This window comes from Bombina bombina, chromosome 6 (assembly GCF_027579735.1).
Source record: "Bombina bombina isolate aBomBom1 chromosome 6, aBomBom1.pri, whole genome shotgun sequence".
Lineage (NCBI taxonomy): Eukaryota > Metazoa > Chordata > Amphibia > Anura > Bombinatoridae > Bombina > Bombina bombina.
Genome location: NC_069504.1, coordinates 460,828,361 through 460,856,313, shown reverse-complemented (window position 1 = coordinate 460,856,313; position 27,953 = coordinate 460,828,361). Strand labels below are relative to the sequence as shown.

The 27,953-nt window shown below is 40.5% G+C and overlaps 1 protein-coding gene across 1 annotated transcript in view; it reads right to left on the bottom strand.

Moving 5' to 3' along the window:
- The window catches only part of ANKHD1 (ankyrin repeat and KH domain containing 1), a gene marked incomplete in the record, with an annotated part of 1,187,903 nt that overhangs the window by 21,568 nt on the left and 1,138,382 nt on the right, over nucleotides 1–27,953 (bottom strand). Inside the window, 1 exon segment of the mRNA XM_053717232.1 lies at nucleotides 2,112–2,287. Coding sequence (XP_053573207.1) covers nucleotides 2,112–2,287 — 176 coding nt within the window.

Genomic DNA, 27,953 nt, shown 5'->3' with positions numbered 1-27,953 from the left:
ACCAGACACAAGTGGACCAGGATTTCTCCGTCGCCACACGGTCAGGAAAATGGAAATGGGGTCACAAGGTAAACCGTGCAGTCCATGCAAAAGCGCACCCGAAAAGGCTGCGTCACTAGACATAGGCCGTTATGTACCAAAATAGCCATGAGCTGAAGCAACACTGCACAGTAGCAGACAGAATCACATAACATGATTATAAACCCCCCTGTTCAATAATCCCCCTCAGGAGATATTGACCCTTGATTCCTAGATACAAAAAGGAGCCACACTGAGATGTTAAAGTTATCCCCGAAAGGTTGTAGCCCCTCTCGGATTAACAGTTGAAATTACAATACATCCATGATGAAACGGTCTTACCGGAATCAACGCCTTGGAACAGGAACAAGGCCCTTCAAGTGTGACAGATAGTAGCGTCGCCTCTGCCATGGACTTGAGAGAAAAAAAGCAGGCAGAGGCGACGCTACTATCTGTCACACTTGAAAACTCGTCCACACTGATTGCTTGTGAAACTGTTAATATGAGTCGGGATGGTTTCGCAGAAACTCTCCCCCTGCATCTCCGGACTCTAACTTTCACCCAGGCTCTCACTGAGAGACTGACAGGACTACTCAAAACTCCAGTACCATGCCTAAGAGTACTACCCTCCATAAGAGACTATCGAAAAAACTTCTGACACTTCTCTGCCAACCTCCTGGGACGAAAGGCAAAAAATGACTGGGGGATGAGAATAGGGGGAGGATTATTTAAGCCTTTGGCTGGGGTGTCTTTGCCTCCTCCTGGTGGCCAAGTTCTAAATTCCCAAAAGTAATGAATGCAGCTGTGGACTCTTTCCATTTATGAAGAAAAATGTGTTTATCAAAACTGCTTAAATATGATACAAGGACAATCATTTTTGAATTATAGGATTAGCTAACAAGAATTACAGGTGTGATTGTAATAACTATCATAGTATTCATTTGGTACCCCACCATTATCCCTTCTGATATAATTTATACTAATTATTCAGTTACATGTATTTAATTTTCTAGTAGCAATGCGCCTATTTTTTTTTTTTAAGTTAAGGAACAATAAGGTTATATATTTTTTTTAAAATAATTTTACTGCACACTATAATAACGTATAATTTGGTAAAACCAAACTTTCAAGTTTACTTTTTCATCTTAGTAAATCTTCAAATACATTGCTGTGCCTTGCAACAAAGGTACTTGACATCACATAGGGAAACATATTGTCTATGGATAGGAAGAAATCCACACAAATGCCTCATTCATCTATCTTCTGTGAAAAATACAAACTTAACCTATGGTTCAAGTCACCAAACTGCAAATATGTAGAAACAGAGCTTAAAGAGAAACTAAACCCAAATTTTTTATTTCGTGATTCAGATAGGGCATGTAATTTTAAGTAACTTTCTAATTGACTATTATAAAATTTTCTTCGTTCTCTTGCTATCTTTTTTTTAAATAAGGCATCTAAGCAAAGGAGCAAGCCAATTTTTGATTCAAAACCGTAGACAACACTTGTTTATTGGTGCTGTCCAATCAGCAAGGACAACCCAGGTTGTGAACAAAAAAGGAGCCGGCTTCTAAACTTACATTCTTGCTTTTCAAATAAAGATAGCAAGAGAATGAAGAATAATTGATAATAGGAGTAAATTAAAAAGTTGCTCAAAATTGCATGCTCTATCTGAATCATGAAAGAAAAAATTTGGGTTCAGTGTCCCTTTAAGCTAACAAAAAAGTGAATAATACTTAAAGGGAAAGATTTATAAATTTTTCTCGGAAGAGTAATTCCAAATGACACGAAAACTTCAAATTGAAAAACATTAGAATATCCTACTGCCATGCCATCAAACTTCAGTTTAGACCATGCTAAAAATTGCGTAAAAGCAATTCTTGGAATCTTTTTGCCTGACATTTTTGTAAAGTGTTTTAGTGGAAGGGTAGAATAATAGTTAATTCACAAGTAAACTAGTCTTCAAATGGAGGTAACCTAAGTTCCGTCATGTAAAACAAAACTCAATTTCACTATGCCATGCATGTAAGAATTTATTTACATATGGAAACAGGCAAACCTTTTATACTTGTACATAATAGAAAATAACTTACTTTGGAAAAATCAACAAAGTTGCTGGGTATTGGTTGGTGGAATATGTTGGAAGGATTCAATATTCCAGAATCATCCCTCTCCATTTGTTGGTGTTGAGAAAATGCAACCGTCTCTGGCAGAGGGTGATGTATGGCATGATTACCAATGACTGGCTGGGACCAACCTGAAAAACCTTCTGAAATGCAAAATGTTTGATAAGAAATAAAGTAAGGTAAAATAAAACAATACAGGTACAGTACAAGACTGCATCATCAAACTACTGAGAAATACACAATTAAATGATACTTAAATTGACAGTAAAGTCAAAATTAAACTTTCATCATTCAGATAGGGCATGCAATTTTAAACAACTTTCCAATTTACTTTTATCATCTAATTTGCTTTCTTCTCTTGGTATTCTTTGTTGAATACTAAACCTATGTAGGCTCATAGGCTGATTTCTAAGCCATTTAATGCCACCTCTTATTTCAGTGCATTTTATTATCTTTTCACAGCTAGAGAGAGCTAGTCTGTGTGTGCCACATTGTGCTCACTCCCGTGGAGTTATGCATGAGTCAGCCATGGTACTTTATACAAACTTGCATTTCATCCTAAGATAAGGGGGCAGTCTGCAGAGGCTTAGATACAAGGTAATCACAGAGGTAAAATTGTATTAAATTTCAAGTAGACTGTCCAAAAAAATAGAATGCTCAAAAATAAATAAATGTAGGCTTATCTTATAAATTAATTTCTTTCATGATGTTGAGAGGACACAAAGTCAAATGCGTGGAATTCCCTCCAGTCCACTAAGAGGCGGCAAAAACACTCATAACACATGCTTTAACCCTTTCCTGCCATTAGGATGTTCCATGCCATCCTAACTGCACTGGGCTTTAGCGCCATTGGGAAGGCATGGAACATCCTAGCCGTTTGGCTGTCCTGAAACCATAGTGACTTGGTAAATGGGATTGCGGGCTGGAGGGCGTGCCTATGGTCACAGGCACTCCCCCCGACCCGATCCCATCATTGAAATCATGCAATCACATGATTTCAATTTTTTATTTTCATCTGAACTTAGTTCCAATGTAGACAATTTAGTCCAAATGGGAAAGCGTTAAATAACTCCCACTTACCCTGAATTCTAAGTCATACATATAGCCAAAGAGATGGAGAAAACAGAAAACAGGAAAGACAAAATGGGACAAACTAAATGCAAAATAAGTACTGCTGCCAACTGTTCAAAATAAAGTGCGGGGCTTGTGGACTCTCACCATTATGAAAGAAAAATGTATCAGGTAAGCATGAATTTAGTCTTCTTTCAAAAGATGTTGAGAGCCCAGAAGACATCACATGTGGGAATCTATACTTAAAGGGACACTGAACCCAAATTTTTTCTTTCGTGATTCAGATAGAGCATGAAATTTTAAGCAACCTTGTAATTTCCTCCTATTAAATATTCTTCACTCTCTTGGTATCTTTATTTGAAAAGCAAAACATGTAAGTTTAGATGTGGCCCATTTTTGGTGAACAACCTGGGTTGTTCTTGCTGATTGGTGTATAAATGCACCCATCGATAAGCAAGTGCTGTCCAGGGTCTGAACCAAAAATTGTCTGGCTCCTTAGCTTAGATGCCTTCTTTTTTAAATAAAGATAACAAGAGAACGAAGAAAAATGAATCAGGAGTAAATTAGAAAGTTGCTTAAAACTGCATGCTCTATCTGAATCACGAAAGAAAAAATGTGGGTTCAGTGTCCCTTTAAGTACTAAAGTACACAAGACCATCATGTTATGGGGGTGGGATCAAACGGTTAATGGGATAGTAAAGTCCAAATAAAATTTTTATGTTTCAGATAGGGCAGGTAATTTTAAAAAAACTTTCTAATTTACTTTTATCATCAAATTTACTTGCTAGAGGGTGTTAGTTCATGTGTTTCATATAAATAACATTGTGCTCACGCACGTGGAATTAATTGTCAGCACTAATTGCCTGAAATGCAAGTCTATGAAAAGATCTGAGATAAGGAGGCAGTTAACAGAAGCTTAGATACAAGGTAATTACAGAGGTAAAACGTAAATTTATGCTTACCTGATAAATTAATTTCTTCTATGGTACGACAAGTCCACGGATTCATCCTTTACTTGTGGGGATATTATCCTCATGCTAACAGGAAGTGACAAAGAGCACCACAGCAGAGCTGTCTATATAGCTCCTCCCTTAGCTCCACCCCCCAGTCATTCGACCGAAGGTACAGGAAGAAAAAGGACAAACTAAAAGGTGCAGAGGTGACTGAAGTTTAAAATCAAAACACATAATCTGTCTTAAAATGACAGGGCGGGCCGTGGACTCGTCGTACCATAGAAGAAATTAATTTATCAGGTAAGCATAAATTTACTTTTCTTCTATAAGGTACGACGAGTCCACGGATTTATCCTTTATTTGTGGGATACAATACCAAAGCTACAGGACACGGATGAACGGAAGGGACAAGACAGATGGTTAAACAGAAGGCACCACTGCTTGAAGAACTTTTCTCCCAAAAATAGCCTCCGAAGAAGCAAAAGTATCAAATTTGGAAAATTTGGAAAAGGTATGAAGCGAAGACCAAGTCGCAGCCTTACAAATCTGTTCAACAGAAGCATCATTTTTAAAAGCCCATGTGGAAGCCACCGCTCTAGTAGAGTGAGCTGTAATCCTTTCAGGAGGCTGCTGTCCAGCAGTCTCGTATGCCAAACGGATGATTCTTTTCAACCAAAAAGAAAGAGAGGTAGCCATAGCTTTTTGACCTCTACGTTTTCCAGAATAGACAACACACAAAGAAGATGTATGACGGAAATCTTTGGTTGCTTGCAAGTAAAACTTCAAAGCACGAACCACGTCCAAGTTGTGCAACAGACGCTCCTTCTTAGAGGAAGGATTAGGACACAGAGAAGGAACAACAATTTTCCGATTGATATTCCTATTAGTAAAAACCTTAGGAAGGAATCCAGGTTTCATACGCAAAACCACCTTATCAGCATGGAAAACAAGATAAGGCGAGTCGCATTGCAATGCAGATAGTTCAGAAACTCTTCGAGCCAAAGAGATAGCAACTAAAAACAGAACTTTCCAAGATAGAAGCTTAATATCTATGGAATGCATAGGTTCAAACAGAACCCCTTGAAGAACTTTAAGAACTAAATTCAAACTCCATGGCAGAGCAACAGGTTTAAACACAGGCTTGATTCTAACTAAAGCCTGACAGAACGACTGAACGTCTGGAACATCTGCCAGACGCTTGTGCAGTAGAATTGACAAAGCAGATATCTGTCCCTTTAAGGAACTAGCTGATAGGCCCTTCTCCAATCCTTCTTGGAGAAAGGACAAAATCCTAGGAATTCTGATCTTACTCCATGAGTAGCCCTTGGATTCGCACCAATAAAGATATTTACGCCATATCTTATGATAAATTTTCCTAGTGATAGGTTTCGAGCCTGAATCAAGGTATCTATGACCGACTCAGAGAAACCCCGCTTGGATAAAATCAAGCGTTCAATCTCCAAGCAGTCAGCCGCAGAGAAACTAGATTTGGATGCTGGAACAGACCTTGAATCAGAAGGTCCTGTCTCAGTAGCAGAGTCCATGGTGGAAGAGATGACATGTCCAGAAGTCTGCATACCAAGTCCTTAGTGGCCACGCAGGTGCTATCAAAATCACTGAGGCTCTCTCCTGTTTGATTCTGGCAATCAAACGAGGAAAGAGAGGAAATGGTGGAAATACATAAGCCAGGTTGAATGACCAGGGTACTGCTAGAGCATCTATCAGTACTGCCTGATGATCCCTTGACCTGGACCCGTAACAAGGAAGTTTGGCGTTCTGACGAGACGCCATCAGATCCAATTCTGGTGTGCCCCATTGATGAATCAATTGTGCAAACACCTCCAGATGGAGTTCCCACTCCCCGGGATAAAAAGTCTGACGACTTAGAAAATCCGCTTCCCAGTTCTCCACTCCTGGGATATAGATTGCTGATAGATGGCAAGAGTGAGTCTCTGCCCATCAAATTATTTTGGTAACCTCTATCATCGCTAGAGAACTCTTTGTTCCCCCCTGATGATTGATATATGCTACAGTCGTGATATTGTCCGACTGGAATCTTATGAATCTGGCCGAAGTCAGCTGAGGCCACGCCTGAAGCGCGTTGAATATCGCTCTCAGTTCTAGAATATTTATCGGGAGGAGAGCCTCCTCCTGAGTCCACAAACCCTGTACTTTCAGGGAATTCCAGACTGCACCCCATCCCAATAGGCTGGCGTCCGTCGTCACTATGACCCACGCTGGCCTGCGGAAACACATTCCCTGGGACAGATGATCCTGTGACAACCACCAAAGAAGAGAGTCTCTGGTCTCTTGATCCAGATTTATCTGAGGAGATAAATCTGCATAATCCCCATTCCACTGTTTGAGCATGCATAGTTGCAGTGGTCTGAGATGCAAGCGAGCAAACGGAACTATGTCCATTGCCGCTACCATTAGTCCGAAAAACCTCCATACACTGAGCCACTGACGGCCGAGGAATGGAATGAAGAGCTCGGCAGTTGGTTAAAATCTTTGATTTCCTGACCTCCGTCAGAAAAATTTTCATGTCCACCGAATCTACCAGAGTTCCCAGGAATGGAACTCTTGTGAGAGGGATAAGTGAACTCTTTTTTTACGTTCACCTTCCACCCGTGAGATCTTAGAAAAGCCAACACGATGCCCGTGCTAGACTTGGCTAGTTGGTAAGTCGACGTCTGAATTAAGATATCGTCCAGATAAGGCGCCACTGCTATGCCCCGTGGCCTTAGAACCGCCAGAAGGGACCCTAGCACCTTTGTGAAAATTCTGGGAGCTGTGGCCAACCCGAAGGGAAGAGCCACAAACTGGTAATGCTTGTCCAGAAAGGTGAACCTGAGGAACTGGTGATGATCTTTGTGTATAGGGATGTGTAGATACGCATCCTTTAAGTCCACGGTGGTCATATATTGACCCTCCTGGATCATTGGTAAAATAGTCCAAATGGTCACCATCTTGTAGGATGGGACTCTGAGGAATTTGTTTAGGATCTTGAGATCTAAAATTGGTCTGAAGGTTCCCTCTTTTTTGGGAACCACAAACAGATTGGAGTAAAACCCCTGCCCCTGTTCTGCTTTCGGAACTGGGCGGATCACTCCCATGGTATATAGGTCTTCTACACAGCGTAAGAACGCCTCTCTTTTTGTCTGGTTTGCAGACAATTGAGAAAGATGGAATCTCCCCCTTGGAGGAGAATCTTTGAAATCAAGAAGATACCCCTGGGTTAAGATTTCTAAAGCCCAGGAGTCCTGAACGTCTCTTGCCCAAGCCTGAGCAAAGAGAGAAAGTCTGCCCCCTACTAGATCCGGTCCCGGATCGGGGGCTACCCCTTCATGCTGTCTTGGTGGCAGCAGCGGGCTTCTTGGCCTGTTTACCTTTGTTCCAAGTCTGGTTAGTTCTCCAGACTGACCTGGATTGAGCAAAATTCCCCTCTTGTTTTGCAGCAGGGGAAGAGGTAGAGGGACCACCTTTGAAGTTTCGAAAGGAACGAAAATTATTTTGTTTGGTCCTCATCTTATTTGTCTTATCCTGAGGAAGGGCATGGCCTTTCCCTCCAGTGAGGTCTGAAATGATCTCTTTCAGTTCAGGCCTGAATAGGGTCTTACCTTTGAAAGGGATGGCTAAAAGCTTAGATTTTGATGACACATCAGCAGACCAGGACTTAAGCCATAACGCTCTACGCGCTAAAATGGCAAAACCTGAATTCTTTGCCACTAATTTAGCCAATTGAAAAGCGGCATCTCTAATGAAAGAATTAGTTAGCTTGAGAGTCCTAATTCTATCCAGAATATCATCTAATGGGGTCTCAACCTGAAGAGCCTCCTCCAGAGCCTTGAACCAAAAATCAGCTGCAGTAGTTACAGGAACAATGCACGCTATAGGTTGGAGAAGAAAACCTTGATGAACAAATATTTTCTTTAGGAGACCCTCTAATTTTTTATCCATAGGATCTTTGAAAGCACAACTGTCCTCAATAGGAATAGTTGTACGCTTAGCCAGGGTAGAAATAGCTCCCTCCACCTTAGGGACCGTCTGCCACGAGTCCCGCATGGCGTCTGATATGGGAAACATTTTCTTAAAAGTAGGAGGGGGAGCGAACGGAATACCTGGTCTATCCCACTCCTTAGTAACAATGTCCGAAATCCTCTTAGGAACCGGAAAAACATCAGTGTAGGCAGGAACCTCTAGAAATCTGTCCATTTTACACAATTTCTCTGGAACTACAATAGGGTCACAATCATCCAGAGTCGCTAAAACCTCCCTGAGCAACAAGCGGAGGTGTTCTAGTTTAAATTTAAAAGCCGTCATATCTGAGTCTGTCTGAGGGAACATCTTTCCTGAATCAGAAATATCTCCCTCAGACAGCAAATTCCTCACCCCCAACTCAGAACATTGTGAGGGTACATCGGATATGGCTAATAAAGCGTCAGAGGGCTCAGCATTTGTTCTCACACCAGACCTATGGCATGAAAACTCTTTATTTAGTGAAAAAATAATCTTAAAAAACGGTACTGCGCCTTTAAGAGAAAAAAAGCATGCACGTTCAGAAAAACTGCTATAAAATACACCAAACTTTTCACATTTTTGATAGCAGACTCAATTTGTGTAGTTAAGTTTGCCCCACAAGAAAGTAAAACATTTAACCCCTTAATTGTGCAAACCGGATTGATAATAAGGCCTAAATCCGGAAAAAACACCCCCAGCACCTCGCCACAGCCCTGCTGTGGCACCTGCCTGCCCTCAGGGATTGTAAAAATGGGGTTAAAGCTTCGATTTGGCCCAAAACTTCCACAAGGGCCCTCAGGAGTTGGAGCTTGCTGCTTGCTAAGTAAAAACAACTGCGCATCTGAGGCGCGAAAATAGTACTCGATGTCTTTACAGCCTCAAAGAACCGCACCAGAGCGGTTTTAAACTAGCCATGTGGGTTCTGAGACCCAAAAAATAAGCCAAGTGTACCCTCAATAAAGTTGCCAAAAAACGTTATTGACCAAAAAACGTTAACAGCACTCCCAGTTCACAAAACATTTGCCCACAAACATTCAAAAACTCAGTGTCAACCATTTTTTAATTAGCCCCTTATGCAAGCTTAGTAATGCCCTTCCATAGCTCTTAGGATTACTGCTTACCCTTACCCTCATGGGGATACTGTCAGCCTTTCTGAAATACACAGTCTCTCCAGAAAAAAATACTGAACATACCTCACTGCTTGTAGCATGAAAATGTTCCTCACACTGAAGTTTCCTGTACCCCTCAGCCTCTGTGGGAACTGCACTGGATCTTAGTGACAAATGCTAAGATCATCATCCTCCAGGCAGAAGTCTTCATCCATCTGCTGCCTGAGAGTAAATAGTACACACTGGTACCATTTAAAACAAAAAACTCTTGCTTGAAGAAATTAAAAACTAATATTTTATCACCTCTTTCACTTTACCCTTCCTAGTACTTAGAGTAGGCAAAGAGAATGACTGGGGGGTGGAGCTAAGGGAGGAGCTATATAGACAGCTCTGCTGTGGTGCTCTTTGCCACTTCCTGTTAGCAGGAGGATAATATCCCCTCAAGTAAAGTATGAATCCGTGGACTCGTCGTACCTTATAGAAGAAAAGTATATTTCTATAACAGTGTTGGTTACGCAAAACTGGGGAATGGTAAATAAAAGGGATTATCTATCTTTCTAAACAACAACATTTTTGGTGTTTACTATCACTTTAAGATAGGTATGTTACTGATCAGGCATCATCCAAAGATACTACTTTAGGAAGAAAAGAATAACTGGTTCGAAGAACAGCCTTATTCTGACTAAAAAATCAGGTAAGGAGGAAAATAATATAGAGCTGAAAGCTCATAAATTATCCTGGCTGAAGAAACTGACAAGAGAAATAGAATATTCCATGATAACAGCTGAAGGTCTAGACCATTCATAGGTTCAAATAGAGGTGCCTGAAGGACCCTTAAAACCAGATTAAGATTCAACAGAGGAGAAGCATGTTTTAAGAATCAAGGGCTTAAATTTCTGAATATCCGAAAACTTGTCCAATGATACAAAAACATATAAGGCGATAGCCGTCCCTTAAAATAAACTGGCTGATACACCATTTTCTCCAGACCATCCTGTAAAAATGGTAGCACTCTAGAAATTCCAGTGGAATCCATTAGGAACAATTTTCCAAGCCTTCTGATATATGCACCTGGAAACATGCTTTCTGGCTTAATTCAGAGTATCAATAACCTGATCAGGTAGCCCTCAAACTTAGCACTTTGAGATCCTGATAAATGAAAGGGCCTTGTAAAAAAGAAGTCACCAAGATGGCCAAGAGGGCATTTGAATCAGATTTGCATATCAAATCCTGCAAGGACACACTTGCTTTTGTTTGATCCAATCACTCTGGATAGCAACAAAAATGGAGGAAAGATAAAAATCTAATTGTACAACCAAGGAACGTTTGACCTGCCTGAGGATCCCAAGTCCTGGCACAATACGAGGGCAGTTTGGGGTTCAAGCTGGTGGCCTAAGAGATCTATATCTGGCATGCCCTAACGTTTCACTATCTGGTGGAATAGCTCCTGGTTCAGAGACCTTCTGGGTGAAAACACTAGCAGCTGAGAAAGTTCGCCTCCCAATTATTCACTCGCCGGATATGAATAGCAGAAGTCACAAAATAATGTGTTTTTTGAAAGTGATATTATAGGCTATTTCCCCAGGGTACTACAAGTTCCACTACTGCTGTAAAAGTGTCGGAATGCAAAAGTTCTAAGATTACAAAGACTCTGGGGGCACGGTTGCCAGCCCAAAAGGAAGTGCCACAAACTGCTAATACCCATTAAGAGGGCAAATCTAAGTTACCTAATGTTTTTCCTGTGAATAGGGTTATGTAAATTGCCATCTTTTAAGTCGACAGTAGACATTAGCTGACTTTCCTGTACCAAAGGAAGTATTAGTGTGAATCGGCTGATTGTTAAAAGATTTTAGATTTTTTTTTTACGGTTTTGAGATCCAAAATGGGTACTATGAAAAGGTAAAACTAGAACTCCTGATTCATTTCCAAATCCAGAACAAGAGCAATCACTTCCGTAATTTCCAAGACCTTTACACAAGCTAGAAAGGCTTTGGCCTTTGGAGGGACCTCAAGGCACTCGAGACAAGAGTTGAGAAGGTTTTGCTCAAAGTCTTATTCTGTACCCCGAAAACCAATGGTCTTGAACAGACTTCTGCCAGTCCTTCTGAAAAAGGTTCAATCTGCCCCCTATTGGGATCTCTTCTGGCTTTGGGAATGCACCTTCATGTGGACCTTGAGGTGGGATTGTGTTTCTTCGATTGTTTGGATACAAATCAAGAATAGTTGGGCTTCCAGGAGACTTTTGAGGTATCTGTCCTTTAGGTTAATGTGGAGGAAGAGTTTTGTCTCTTAGACTGACAAAAGGAGCAAAAAAGTGCCATGCGGGCTTAATCCTGCCTTTCGCTCCTTTATCTCCAGTGACAGTTGCAATAACGGCATCAAAGCCTGTTCCAAACAAAATCTTACCCTGCAGCACTTTTTGCATTAACGGTACATTAAACTGCTAAGTGCAACTACAAAAGATTAGTAATTACTCACCATGTTATTGTATTTCAGACTGCTCCTGCAGCTCCTTTCTAATCAGTTCTCCTGTTTTAATAGCTTAAAAGGTGCCAGATACTGAAGCTCTGCCTCTTCATACTAGGTGCCGCCATCTTGGAGCTCACGTATTTTCACAGCCTGTGACAGAAGCAGTGCACACTCACAGATCAGTAATATTGACCACTTTTTGACAGCTGTATCATTTGCCTGGAGTTAGTGTGCATAACACATCATGTGAGCTTTACATTTTTGCATTTTTTACAGTTTTATCGTTACACAAAATATGTTTAAAAAAGCACTTTATATTAAAGAGCATTGCTGCTACTGCAAACATGTACAGCTTCTGCTATGCATCATGCACCCTAACCTTAACAACATTATATAGCTGTCAGAAAGTTGACAGTCTCATTGATAAGTAAATGACCACTGATTTCTGTGCTCCAAGATAGCAGCCCCCATGCAAAGAGGTGAAGAAGCTTCACCATCAGACATTCCATGGGATAAATTAGGAACACTGCTTTAAAGAGCTGCAGCAACAGGAGAAAAAGCAATAGCATAGTGAGTAGTAAATAATGTAAATATTTGTGCCCAGATGTCATTTCCACAGCTGCGTCACATAAAAGTCTGTTTACAGTCCTGACCATTTTTAAGCCATACTGGATCTCTTCCAAAGAGGCTTCTCCAGCAATAAGGTCTGAGAGGTCGTCTCACCAAACAGCAGTAGCTGCCACAACGCAGGCTACACTGTCAGCTGTGCTAAACAAAGACCTGCCAGCTGAAAGGATTGTCTGTGAAAGCCTTCAAACTTTCTGCAATAAAGTATGTATATTCTCAAGCCTGGAATTAAAGCAGTCTTTAGCAGTGGGGCCCTGAGTTTGAGAATACTTCCTCGAAGAAGGAAAGTTCAAATTTCAGTGTACCCCTTCTGAGCAGGGTATTTAGATGGATTGCTGCTGAGGATTGTCCCTGATGAGCTAAAGGCCTGTGAAATTACACCTTCTGCCACTTGCATGCATCGGTGTTTAACTGCTGGAGGCATGAAAGCCATCAACTCAGTAATAGCAGGGTGGATATACTCTTTAAAGTGATGGTAAATCCTAGCATTTCAAAAAACATAATTTATGCTTACCTGATAAAATTCCTTTCTTCTGTAGTGTGATCAGTCCACGGGTCATCATTACTTCTGGGATATTACTCCTCCCCAACAGGAAGTGCAAGAGGATTCACCCAGCAGAGCTGCATATAGCTCCTCCCCTCTACGTCACTCCCAGTCATTCGACCAAGGACCAACGAGAAAGGAAAAGCCAAGGGTGAAGTGGTGACTGGAGTATAAATTAAAAAATATTTACCTGCCTTAAAAACAGGGCGGGCCGTGGACTGATCACACTACAGAAGAAAGGAATTTATCAGGTAAGCATAAATTATGTTTTCTTCTGTTAAGTGTGATCAGTCCACGGGTCATCATTACTTCTGGGATACCAATACCAAAGCAAAAGTACACGGATGACGGGAGGGATAGGCAGGCTCTTTATACAGAAGGAACCACTGCCTGAAGAACCTTTCTCCCAAAAATAGCCTCCGATGAAGCAAAAGTGTCAAATTTGTAAAATTTGGAAAAAGTATGAAGCGAAGACCAAGTTGCAGCCTTGCAAATCTGTTCAACAGAGGCCTCATTCTTGAAGGCCCAAGTGGAAGCCACAGCTCTAGTAGAATGAGCTGTAATTCTTTCAGGAGGCTGCTGTCCAGCAGTCTCATAAGCTAAACGAATTATGCTACGAAGCCAAAAAGAAAGAGAGGTAGCGGAAGCTTTTTGACCTCTCCTCTGCCCAGAGTAAATGACAAACAGAGAAGACGTTTGTCGAAATTCCTTAGTTGCCTGTAAGTAAAATTTTAGAGCACGGACTACATCCAGGTTGTGCAGTAGACGTTCCTTCTTTGAAGAAGGATTTGGGCATAAAGAAGGAACAACAATCTCTTGATTGATATTCCTGTTAGTAACTACCTTAGGTAAGAACCCAGGTTTAGTACGCAGGACTACCTTATCCGAATGAAAAATCAAATAAGGAGAATCACAATGTAAGGCTGATAATTCAGAGACTCTTCGAGCCGAGGAAATAGCCATTAAAAATAGAACTTTCCAAGATAACAACTTTATATCAATGGAATGAAGGGGTTCAAACGGAACGCCCTGAAAAACATTAAAGTGAATGTAAATTTTGATGCTAAAGTGCCCGGTTTTTAAAACTTTGATTAAAAACAGAGGCACTTTAATTCATCAATATTTTCATTTCACTCCTGTTGTGAAAATAAACTTACTTTTTAATCTTCACAGCAGCTCCAGCTTCCTCCACCTGTTTCAAAGCCTCTTCCTGGGTCTAAAATGATGTATCTGGCTTCCTCCAATCACAGCAGTGAATCAGACACTGAATCCCCCGGGGGGGAATCTGTGATTGGAGGATGACCTATCAATCATTTCTGACATCAGAAATGGCTTGTGAGACCGGAGGAAGCAGCAGCTGCTGTGAAGTTTAAAAGGTAAGTTTTTTGTCACAACAGGAGTGAAATGTAAATTTTGATGAATTAAAGTGCCCCTGTTTATAATCAAAGTTTTAAAAACCGGGCACTTAAACATCAAAATTTACATTCACTTTAAGAACAAGGTTTAGACTCCATGGTGGAGCAACAGTTTTAAACACAGGCTTAATCCTGGTCAAAGCCTGACAAAAAGCCTGGACGTCAGGAACTTCTGACAGACGTTTGTGTAACAGAATGGACAGAGCTGAGATCTGTCCCTTTAATGAACTAGCAGATAAACCCTTTTCTAAACCTTCTTGTAGAAAAGACAATATCCTAGGAATCCTAACCTTACTCCAAGAGTAACCTTTGGATTCACACCAATATAGGTATTTACGCCATATCTTATGGTAAATCTTTCTGGTAACAGGTTTCCTAGCCTGTATTAAGGTATCAATAACTGACTCAGAAAACCCACGTCTTGATAAAATCAAGCGTTCAATTTCCAAGCAGTCAGCTTCAGAGAAGTTAGATTTTGATGTTTGAAGGGACCCTGTATCAGAAGGTCCTGTTTCCGAGGTAGAGACCAAGGTGGACAGGATGACATGTCCACCAGGTCTGCATACCAAGTCCTGCGTGGCCACGCAGGTGCTATTAGAATCACTGATGCTCTCTCTTGTTTGATTCTGGCAATCAATCGCGGAAGCAACGGGAAGGGTGGAAACACGTAAGCCATCCTGAAGTCCCAAGGTGCTGTCAGAGCATCTATCAGGACTGCTCCTGGATCCCTGGATCTGGACCCGTAACGAGGAAGCTTGGCGTTCTGTCGAGACGCCATGAGATCTATCTCTGGTTTGCCCCAACGTCGAAGTATTTGGGCAAAGACCTCCGGATGAAGTTCCCACTCCCCCGGATGAAAAGTCTGACGACTTAAGAAATCCGCCTCTCAGTTCTCCACTCCCGGGATGTGGATTGCTGACAGGTGGCAAGAGTGAGACTCTGCCCAGAGAATTATCTTTGATACTTCCATCATAGCTAGGGAGCTTCTTGTCCCTCCCTGATGGTTGATGTAAGCTACAGTCGTGATGTTGTCCGACTGAAACCTGATGAACCCCCGAGTTGTCAACTGGGGCCAAGCCAGGAGGGCATTGAGAACTGCTCTCAATTCCAGAATGTTTATTGGCAGGAGACTCTCCTCCTGACTCCATTGTCCCTGAGCCTTCAGAGAATTCCAGACGGCACCCCAACCTAGAAGGCTGGCGTCTGTTGTTACAATTGTCCAGTCTGGTCTGCTGAATGGCATCCCCCTGGACAGATGTGGCCGAGAAAGCCACCATAGAAGAGAATTTCTGGTCTCTTGATCCAGATTCAGAGAAGGGGATAAGTCTGAGTAATCCCCATTCCACTGACTTAGCATGCACAGTTGCAGTGGTCTGAGGTGTAAGCGTGCAAAGGGTACTATGTCCATTGCCGCTACCATTAAGCCGATTCCCTCCATGCATTGAGCCACTGACGGGTGTTGAATGGAATGAAGGGTGCGGCAAGCACTTTGAAGTCTTGTTAGCCTGTCCTCTGTCAGGTAAATCTTCATTTCTACAGAATCTATAAGAGTCCCCAGGAAGGGAACTCTTGTGAGTGGAACGAGTGAACTTTTCTTTTCGTTCACCTTCCATCCATGTGAACTTAGAAATGCCAGCACTAACTCTGTATGAGACTTGGCAGTTTGAAAGCTTGAAGCTTGTATCAGAATGTCGTCTAGGTATGGAGCTACCGAGATTCCCCGCGGTCTTAGTACCGCCAGAAGAGCACCCAGAACCTTTGTGAAGATTCTTGGAGCTGTAGCCAATCCGAATGGAAGAGCCACAAACTGGTAATGCCTGTCTAGGAAGGCAAACCTTAGGTACCGATAATGATCTTTGTGAATCGGTATGTGAAGGTAAGTATCTTTTAAATCTACAGTGGTCATGTACTGACCCCCTTGGATCATAGGTAAAATTGTCCGAATAGTCTCCATCTTGAACGATGGAACTCTTAGGAATTTGTTTAGGATCTTTAAGTCCAGGATTGGTCTGAAAGTTCCCTCTTTTTTGGGAACCACAAACAGATTTGAGTAAAACCCCTGTCCCTGTTCCGATCGTGGAACTGGATGGATTACTCCCATTAACAAGAGCTCTTGTACGCAGCGTAGAAACGCCTCTTTCTTTGTCTGGATTGTTGACAATCTTGACAGATGAAATCTCTCTCTTGGAGGAGAGTATTTGAAGTCCAGAAGGTATCCCTGAGATATTATCTCTAGCGCCCAGGGATCCTGAACATCTCTTGCCCAAGCCTGGGCAAAGAGAGAAAGTCTGCCCCCCACTAGATCCGATCCCGGATCGGGGGCCCTCAATTCATGCTGTCTTAGGGGCAGCAGCAGGTTTCCTAGTCTGCTTGCCCTTGTTCCAGGACTGGTTAGGTTTCCAGCCTTGTCTGTAGCGAGCAACAGCTCCTTCCTGTTTTGGTGCAGAGGAAGTTGATGCTGCTCCAGCTTTGAAATTACGAAAGGAACGAAAATTAGACTGTCTAGTCTTGGCTTTGGCTTTGTCCTGAGGCAGGGCATGGCCTTTACCTCCTGTAATGTCAGCGATAATCTCTTTCAACCCGGGCCCGAATAAGGTCTGCCCTTTGAAAGGTATATTAAGCAATTTAGACTTAGAAGTAACATCAGCTGACCAGGATTTTAGCCACAGCGCCCTGCGTGCCTGAATGGCGAATCCTGAATTCTTCGCCGTAAGTTTAGTAAGATGTACTACGGCCTCCGAAATGAATGAATTAGCTAGTTTAAGGACTCTAAGCCTGTCCGTAATGTCGTCCAGAGTAGCTGAACCAATGTTCTCTTCCAGAGACTCAATCCAGAATGCCGCTGCAGCCGTGATCGGCGCAATGCATGCAAGGGGTTGCAATATAAAACCTTGTTGAACAAACATTTTCTTAAGGTAACCCTCTAACTTTTTATCCATTGGATCTGAAAAAGCACAGCTATCCTCCACCGGGATAGTGGTACGCTTAGCTAAGGTAGAAACTGCTCCCTCCACCTTAGGGACCGTTTGCCATAAGTCCCTTGTGGTGGCGTCTATTTGGAAACATTTTTCTAAATATCGGAGGGGGTGAGAACGGCACACCGGGTCTATCCCACTCCTTAGTAACAATTTCAGTAAGTCTCTTAGGTATAGGAAAAACCTCAGTACTCGTCGGTACCGCAAAATATTTATCCAACCTACACATTTTCTCTGGTATTGCAACTGTGTTACAATCATTCAGAGCCGCTAACACCTCCCCTAGTAATACACGGAGGTTTTCCAGTTTAAATTTAAAATTTGAAATATCTGAATCCAGTCTGTTTGGATCAGAACCGTCACCCACAGAATGAAGTTCTCCGTCCTCATGTTCTGCCACCTGTGACGCAGTGTCTGACATGGCCCTAATATTATCAGCGCACTCTGTTCTCACCCCAGAGTGATCACGCTTACCTCTTAGCTCTGGTAATTTAGCCAAAACCTCAGTCATAACAGTAGCCATATCCTGTAATGTGATTTGTAATGGCCGCCCAGATGTACTCGGCGCTACAATATCACGCACCTCCCTCTGAGCGGGAGATGTAGGTACTGACACGTGAGGCGAGTTAGTCGGCATAACTCTCCCCTCGTTGTTTGGTGAAATTTGTTCAATTTGTACAGATTGACTTTTATTTAAAGTAGCATCAATACAGTTAGTACATAAATTTCTATTGGGCTCCACTTTGGCATTGCAACAAATGACACAGGTATCATCCTCTGAATCAGACATGTTTAACACACTAGCAAATAAACTTGCAACTTGGAAATACAATTCAATTAGAATAATATTAAAACGTACTGTGCCTTTAAGAAGCACAGAAGATCTATGACAGTTGAAAATTAATAAATTGAAACAGTTATAGCCTCAATCCTTGTAAACAACACAACTTTAGCAAAGGTTTAATCCCATTAGCAAAGATAACAAATTCTGAAAGCAGGAAACAAATTACAGAATAAACGTTTTTTATCTCAGTCAAACTATAATTCTCACAGCTCTGCTGAGAGAAATTACCTCCCTCAAAATAAGTTTTGAAGACCCCTGAGCTCTGTAGAGATGAACCGGATCATGCAGGGAATACAATGAGTTGCTGACTGAAATATTTGATGCAGTAAAAGCGCCAAAAAAACGGCCCCTCCCCCTCACACACAGCAGTGAGGGAGAACAGAAACTGTCAGAAAAACAGATTAAGCAACTGCCAAGTGGAAAAATAGTGCCCAAACATTTATTCACTCAGTACCTCAGTAAATGAAAACGATTTTACATTCCAGCAAAAACGTTAAACATAATCTCTAGTTATTAAACAGCTTTATGTATTTCTTACAGTGTAATTCTAGTGAAGTACCATTCCCCAGAATACTGAAGTGTAAAGTATACATACATGACATTATATCGGTATGGCAGGATTTTCTCATCAATTCCATTGTCAGAAAATAAAAACTGCTACATACCTCTATGCAGATTCATCTGCCCGCTGTCCCCTGATCTGAAGTTTACCTCTCCTCAGATGGCCGAGAAACAGCAATATGATCTTAACTACTCCGGCTAAAATCATAACAAAAACTCTGGTAGATTCTTCTTCAAACTCTGCCAGAGAGATAATAACACACTCCGGTGCTATTTTAAAATAAACTTTTGATTGAAGATATAAAACTAAGTATAATCACCATAGTCCTCTCACACATCCTATCTAGTCGTTGGGTGCAAGAGAATGACTGGGAGTGACGTAGAGGGGAGGAGCTATATGCAGCTCTGCTGGGTGAATCCTCTTGCACTTCCTGTTGGGGAGGAGTAATATCCCAGAAGTAATGATGACCCGTGGACTGATCACACTTAACAGAAGAAATGCTAGCTTTTACCATTGTTATGTATAAACGCTACCATCATTCATGAATAAAGTACCTTTCTTATGCCACGGCTTTATTTCTAAACTAAGCACCTCTGGCAGCCCACCGCACAGTCCATTTTTTTCAATCAGGTGACTTTTCCATCTCTTAGCCAATACCATGCTTACCTAGGCACAGTGCTGTACGGCTAACACGGCTATTCGCTAAGAGGTGGAAACGTCACCTCACTGAAAAAAAAATAATTTAGCTGGATTAGACAGAATTAGTGCATGGCATGCATAGCTTAGCAGGGGACACACCAAAACACCCTTACAAAGCAAGCATAACTGAGAAGGGGTTAAGCTATTTTAGGAGAGTTAGGACAGTAGCAATTATCTATAGACAGGAGCACAGAATGGAGGCACACAAATGGTTAACCCCAGATGGAGAACATACAATACTAATCGTCATTAGTATTGTGCCACAATGCAGTATGGGCTGTTCTTGCTGCATAGCAGTAAAAGACCAGGCTGGGAAGACCCAAAACCACATCCCTGTCCTATGGCGATTAAGTGTACTTCTATTGATCCTTGGCCCATTCAGATGAAAGAAATTTGGTCTTTCTGAAATTGAGGATTTTAGTATTTATTGTAATGAGTAAAGATTTGAATAGATATAAAAGTTTGGGTAAAACTGACATTTTTGCTGTTACTAATTGGCTAAACATCAAGATATTTAATTTTTGCCATCTAGCTATTAGCCATCTTAAATGAGAAAACATTGAAGTATAATTAAAATGGAATAATTAACTCGTAATGTATTTCAAGTAGCTTTTTTGTATGTTGTGGTAAATGTATACGAATAGCCTTACATTTATCATTGTTTACTTTATACCCTGATTTTTTTGCAAATTTATCAATAATAGAGTACACTAATGACAGTAAAAGTAACGGTTTTGATATAGTTAATATTACACGGTCCGTAAATAGGACTGATTTTATAATCATTGCCTACAGTAATAATAGAAATGTCTTGATTTTGTCTTAATAGTAGTGGCCAAGGGCTTGATACAAAGGGCAAATAAATAATGGGGATAGGGGACATCCTTGTCTCATCCCGTTTTGGATATTTATTAGCTTGGATTTATATCCTGCAATTTTTACAAAAGCTTTAGGGTTAGAATAAATTCAAGAAATTGCAGAACAAAATTTTTTTTTTTTAAATCCCCATCTCCTCCTAGACAGATAGGACCAATCAACTCTGTTAAACGTCTTCTCTGCATTCAAGGAAAGAAGCAGAGAAGGAGTCCCACTAAATGAGGCATAGTTGATCAAATTGATTATTTTTTTTACATTATCTGGGGTCTCTCTCTTTTTAATAAATCCCACTTGGTCAGAGTAGATTCATTTCAGCATTAGTTCATTTAACATGGAAGCTAGAATTTTAGAAAATAGTTTTATGTCCTGGTTAATCAGACAAATGGGCGTGTATTTATTACAATGGTGCTTATTCTTACCCAGTTTAGGCATTACAGATATTCGAGCCATTAGCAGCTCTTGAAGTATATCGCTACCCTCTAACATACTGTTGAAAGAAGTAGTGTAGATACGGCCCAACTTATCTATAAATGCCAGATGCCTTATTATTTTTGAGATTTTTAAATGGTATGTTATACCTCCTTTAATGTAATAGATTTTAGGTCATCTAATTCTATTTTACTTCATTTAGGTAGTTCACAATTTCCCAATAAGATACTGGTATCCAAGTCAGTCTGATGTTAGAAGATCGAGAAATAGCATAGAGTTTTTGATAAAAACTAACAAAAGTATCTGCAATATCTTGAGGGTGATTAGTAGTCTATTTGGCATCTGGATCTGTGGAACAGAAGTCTATCTAGTAATCTCCTTTAACCTATTTGCCAGCATTCTATCAGGTTTGTTGGCATAGATGAAATATTGTGAATCTATGAGTTAAAAAGATTATCCAAATTTGTCTTTTTAGAATTTAGACGTCGTAGTATAGTGGTCCTAGGTCTCAATTTATGTTGGGCCTGTAATTGCTGAATTTCTTTTTTAAGGATTCAATTTGCTTTGATATAATCAGATTTTGCTTGTAAGACTCGCTTATTATTTATCCTCTAATGTAAGCCTTAAGAGCTCCCCAAACATACATTGGGTACTGTGTTGATCCTTTATTAATTGAAATAAATTAGATAAACTTTTCTTTTAACTGCTGATTACATAATTTAGCTCATAATTAAAATCCAGCTCTTGTTTCGAGCTGGATCAATCACTCCTCCTAAGGAGGTAAGCACTATATGGTGGTCGGACCAAGTAAAGAGGAGATAACATCTGACTGACAAAAACAATCTATGAGGGAATAGGATTTATGAACAGCAGAGTAATATGTGAAGTCCCTTATTCCCCTATGCCAAGAGCTCCAACTATAAATCGCATTGTAGTTAAAGGGACATGAAACCCAAAAAAATGATTTCAGGATTCAGATAGAGAATACAATTTTAAACAACTTTCTAATTTACTTCTATTATCTAATTTGTTTCATTTTCTTGGTATCATTTGTTGAAGGAGCAGCAATGCGCTACTGGTTTCTAACTGAACACATGGGTGAGCCAATGACAATTGGTATATATATATATATATATATACATACACATACATACATACATATACATACATACACACATACACATACATACACACACATAGGTTCTTTGCTGCTCCTGAGCTTATCTAGATGAACCTTTCAGCAAAGGATAACAAGAGAAGGAAGCAAAATAAATAATATAAGTAAATTTGAAAGTTGTTTAAAATTGTATTCTATATCTGAGTTATGAAAGAAAAATTTGATGTCCTTTTAAGTAAAAAATTAATAATCACTCAATCTTTTTATAGGGATGGTCTGCCACAGGACAGTATTTGACAGCTTTAACTAATGTCCTATCTGCTACAAGATTCTCCACCCAAGATTGACTGATATTGCTTCCATTGTGTCAACAGCTTCCCTATTTTAGCTAAGAAAGGTGTCTGGGATTATTTTAAAATAATATTTAGTACATTTCCCAAAAACAGACAAAAATATTATCCTGAAATATACTTCATTAAAGAGATGGTAAATCTGAGCGTTAAAAAAAAAAAAATGCTAGGATTTACTATCACTAAAAATAAACTGTAGTTTTAGTCATCACTTACTAAACAAAAGGGTGCTAAACGTACACTATCTGTGCCATAGTAGATCGCTAAACTCAGCGCCTCCGGCCACCCCGGGCGCATCGCTCTTTACCAATGAGCTGACGTTTCCACCTCTAAACCAATAGCCATGCTAGCATGTCAGATGACACGCACAGCTATTTGTTTAGAGGTGGAAAGGTCACCTCATTGACGAAAAGCGCGGTGCCGTGGGCAGCCTGATCTGCTGACATTAGCAAGCTGCTGTGGCACAGAAAGGGTGAGTTTAGTACCCCCTTTTTTTTTAGTAACTGATGACTGAAACTAGTTTATTTTTAAAGAATGGTAAATCGTAGTTTTTTTTTTTTTTAAACGCTTGGATTTACCATCATTTTAATATAGTTGAGGCATGGAACAAATTATGTAAAAAAATTCAGATTGATAATTCTGTTTCCAACTATTTACCTATTATTGGTAATCTCGAAGTTGAACCTGTATTCAGATCTAAGGCCTTTAAGAACTGGTCTCAAAAAGGCTTAAAGCTAGTAGCCCAACTTAATGAATCTGATATGAGATTGTTGAATAGATCATAAATTACACCAGCAATATAATTGAAGTGGATTTCAAAAGAAAGTTTTATGCTCTTGGTGTAGAGCTCCTGAAGTAGATTTAATATAGTTTCTGACAATGTTCAAGGATCATAACTATCAGAATATTCAACAAATTAATACAGCAATATTGTTAGCAAGACAGATGATTCTTATGTCATGGAAGGACAGGGGCAGCCCTCATTTTTCGGCATTTCTTAAAGGTATGACTTATCAAATGATAATTGACCAATATGATCCACTGATATTCACAGATAATAAAATGAAAAAAATGTCTTCTTAAACAGCAGAAAGAGATCATGACCCTTCTTCCAGAAATGCAATTACAGATCATCTATTTGGCAAATCTCCATACTTTATTTCAATAGTTCAAACGAAACGCTATACTATTTTTTGGAGAACTGCTGTGTGAGATCTCATTTTGTAATTGTTTTTTTCCCCCTTACCTTCTATTGAATTCTTGAAAATTAGGGGAATATATTATTTGAGTTTTGAAAGTAACTAGGAGTTGATTTTTTTTTTCTAATTATGTATACTTATTGGCTGTGAATTTATAAAGATGACTAATGTCTATTCTATGTAAGTGTTTGCTTATTACTATATGATTATGTTATGTAATGAAATTGATCTAGTCTATTTTATTCTGTTATTCCCTAATAAAAAAACATTAAAATAAGTGTACCAAGACCCTTACGGAAACTTAACAAGCACACTAAAAACCTTTTCCTTGCAAAACATATCTCAGCAGATACCCACCCACGAAAAAAGCAACTTAAAGTAACAGTAAAGTAAAAATTAAACTTTGATGATTTAGACAGAGCATGCAAATTTTACACAACTTTCCAATTTACTACTATTATCAAATTACCTTTGTTCTCTTAGTATTCTTTGTTGTGTAGTTAATCTAGGTAGACAGATAGGAGTGTGCACATGTTTTTAGCATGGGTTTGCAAATATATATAACATTCCTATAAATAATCTTGGAAACACTGCTTCTAGATGGCTATAGACATGTGCATGTTCCTGAGGTCACATATGATTAATCGTTAAAGCATACCAACAGAACGAAGCAAAATTAATAAGTAAATTGGAAAGTTACTTAAAAACTTCATGTTTTGTGCAATCCATTTAAGTTTAATTTTTTACTCTCACTTTAAGACTAAAGTGCATTTAAGTTGTAGGAAGGGCATGAAACACAAGCAGGCAAAAACAATACTGAGCCCTAAACCTTGTTGCAGTGACCTGATCAAAGACAAGTAATGCTTATAAATAAAGCTGAAGTACTAAAACACAATTTATGCTTACCTGATAAATTAATTTCTTTTATGGTGGTGAGAGAGTCCATGATCCATTACTCACGGGAATTACTATTATCTACCACTAGGAGGACAAAGATTACCAAACCCCAAGAGTTCTATAAATCCCTTCCCACCTCATACATACCTCAGACTAACGTATAGTTCAAAGTAGTAATATAGCCGTACCACCAACTGTATTTAAAACAACGTTTTGGACCCATGTCCTTATTCATGTCTATATAGACATGGGTCCGAAACGTCTGTTTTAATTGGCACAATAAAGCAATAATGTTTTAAATACAGTTGGTGGCACGGCTATATTACTACTTTGAACTGTATATCTTGGACCATGGTGCAGGTCTAATAGCTGGCACACCTGCAAACGATTTGTTGCACACCCACAGGTGGGGATTTACCTTGGTGCTTGTGCATTCTTTTGATTCTCAGTCTAACGTATAGCTAAGCAAGTGAGGTAAGAAAAAAAAATGGATTAAGAGCCATAAAAGGAGCAAGGGAAAAAGATGTACTAAAGAAAAATAAATCCAAAGAAAAAACAAAGGGGGGGGGGGGGTGTCTTGTGGACCACCATGAAATAAATTAATCAGGTAAGCATAAATTAGGTTTTCTTTTATACAGGTGGTGAGAGTCCACAATCAAAGCAAAAACTTTGAAATGGTAAAATTTAGTAAAAGTATGCAAAGAAAACTAAGTAGCTGCCATGATCAACAGAAACCTCATTCTTGAAAGCCCAACTGACCTAGTAGAATGAGCCGTAATCCACTGTGGTGGAGGCTGACCTGCCTCCAAATAAGCTCTCTAAATCAAAAGTTTCAACCACGAGGCTAAAGAAATAGCAGAGGCCTTCTGAATTTCCTAGGCCCAGAGAAAAGAACAAACAAAACTAGAGGTTTGTCTGAAATCCTTGGTAGCATCAACATAATATTTCAATGCCCTAACATCCAGAGAATGCAAAGAATTTCAGAAGCATTCTTTTGGTTAGGACACAAAGAACACCAATCTCTTAGGCAAAAAATTTAATGATGTTCGTAAAATAGCATTGTGCTTATGAAAAATCAGATAAGGAGGCTCACAAGAAAGAGCAGACAATTCAGAAACTCTTCTAGCAAAAGATATGGCCAAAAGAAAACACTTTCCACGAAAGTAGTTAAATGTCCAATTTATGCCTAGGCTCAAAATGAGGCGCTTGCAAAACCATTAACACTAGGTTAAGATTCCAAGCAGGAGAAATAGGCTTGATAATAGGTTTAATTCGGACCAGAGCCTGAACAAAAACATAATTTATGCTTACCTGATAAATTTATTTCTCTTGTAGTGTAGTCAGTCCACGGGTCATCCATTACTTATGGGATTATATCTCTTCCCCAACAGGAAGTTGCAAGAGGATTACCCAAGCAGAGCTGCTATACAGCTCCTCCCCTCACGTGTCATATCCAGTCATTCGACCGAAACAAGACGAGAAAGGAGAAACCATAGGGTGCAGTGGTGACTGGAGTTTAATTAAAATTTAGATCTGCCTTAAAAGACAGGGCGGGCCGTGGACTGACTACACTACAAGAGAAATAAATTTATCAGGTAAGCATAAATTATGTTTTCTCTTGTTAAGTGTAGTCAGTCCACGGGTCATCCATTACTTATGGGATACCAATACCAAAGCTAAAGTACACGGATGAAGGGAGGGACAAGGCAGGAACTTTAAACGGAGGGAACCACTGCCTGAAGTACCTTTCTCCCAGAAATAGCCTCCGAAGAAGCAAAAGTGTCAAATTTGTAAAATTTTGAAAAAGTGTGAAGTGAAGACCAAGTTGCAGCCTTGCAAATCTGTTCAACAGAGGCCTCATTTTTAAAGGCCCAGGTGGAAGCCACAGCTCTAGTAGAATGAGCTGTAATTCTTTCAGGAGGCTGCTGTCCAGCAGTCTCATAGGCTAAACGTATTATGCTACAAAGCTAAAAGGAGAGAGAAGTGGCCGAAGCCTTTTGACCTCTCCTCTGTCCAGAGTAAACGACAAACAGGGAAGAAGTTTGACGAAAATCTTTAGTTGCCTGCAAATAGAACTTCAGGGCACGGACTACGTCCAGACTATGCAAAAGTCGTTCCTTCTTTGAAGAAGGGTTAGGACACAATGATGGAACAACAATCTCTTGATTGATATTCCTGTTAGAAACTACCTTAGGTAAGAACCCAGGTTTAGTACACAGAACTACCTTGTCTGAATGAAAAATCAGATAAGGAGAATCACAATGTAAGGCAGATAACTCAGAGACTCTTCGAGCCGAGGAAATAGCCATCAAAAACAGAACTTTCCAAGATAACAGCTTGATATCAATGGAATGAAGGGGTTCAAATGGAACGCCTTGCAGAACGTTAAGAACTAAGTTTAAGCTCCACGGCGGAGCAACAGTCTTAAACACAGGCTTAATCCTAGCCAAAGCCTGACAAAAAGCCTGAACGTCTGGAACTTCTGCCAGACGCTTGTGTAGAAGAATAGACAGAGCAGAAATCTGTCCCTTTAACGAACTAGCGGATAAGCCCTTTTCTAAACCCTCTTGTAGAAAAGACAATATCCTAGGAATCCTAACCTTACTCCATGAGAAACTCTTGGATTCGCACCAATATAAATATTTACGCCATATCTTATGGTAAATTCTTCTGGTAACAGGTTTCCTAGCCTGTATTAAGGTATCAATAACCGACTCCGAGAAGCCACGCTTTGATAGAATCAAGCGTTCAATCTCCATGCAGTCAGCCTCAGAGAAATTAGATTTGGATGGTTGAATGGACCCTGAATTAGAAGGTCCTGCCTCAGAGGCAGAGACCATGGTGGACAGGACGACATGTCCACTAGGTCTGCATACCAGGGATGCGTGGCCATGCAGGCACTATCAGAATCACCGATGCTCTCTCCTGTTTGATCTTGGCAATCAGTCGAGGAAGCATCGGAAATGGTGGAAACACATAAGCCATGTTGAAGACGCAAGGGGCTGTCAGAGCATCTATCAGCACCGCTCCCGGGTCCCTGGACCTGGATCCGTAACAAGGAAGCTTGGCGTTCTGGCGAGACGCCATGAGATCCAGATCTGGTTTGCCCCAACGATGAATCAGTTGGGCGAAGACCTCCGGATGAAGTTCCCACTCCCCCGGATGAAAAGTCTGGCGACTTAGAAAATCCGCCTCCCAGTTCTCCACGCCTGGGATGTAGATCGCTGACAGGTGGCAAGAGTGAGACTCTGCCCAGCGAATTATCTTTGAGACTTCCAACATCGCTAGGGAACTCCTGGTTCCCCCTTGATGGTTGATGTAAGCCACAGTCGTGATGTTGTCCGACTGAAATCTGATGAACCTCAGAGTTGCTAACTGAGGCCAAGCTAGAAGAGCATTGAATATTGCTCTTAACTCCAGAATATTTATTGGGAGGAGTTTCTCCTCCTGAGTCCATGATCCCTGAGCCTTCAGGGAATTCCAGACTGCGCCCCAACCTAGAAGGCTGGCGTCTGTTGTTACAATCGTCCAATCTGGCCTGCGAAAGGTCATCCCCTTGGACAGGTGGGGCCGAGAAAGCCACCATAGAAGAGAATCTCTGGTCTCTTGATCCAGATTTAGTAGAGGGGACAAATCTGAGTAATCCCCATTCC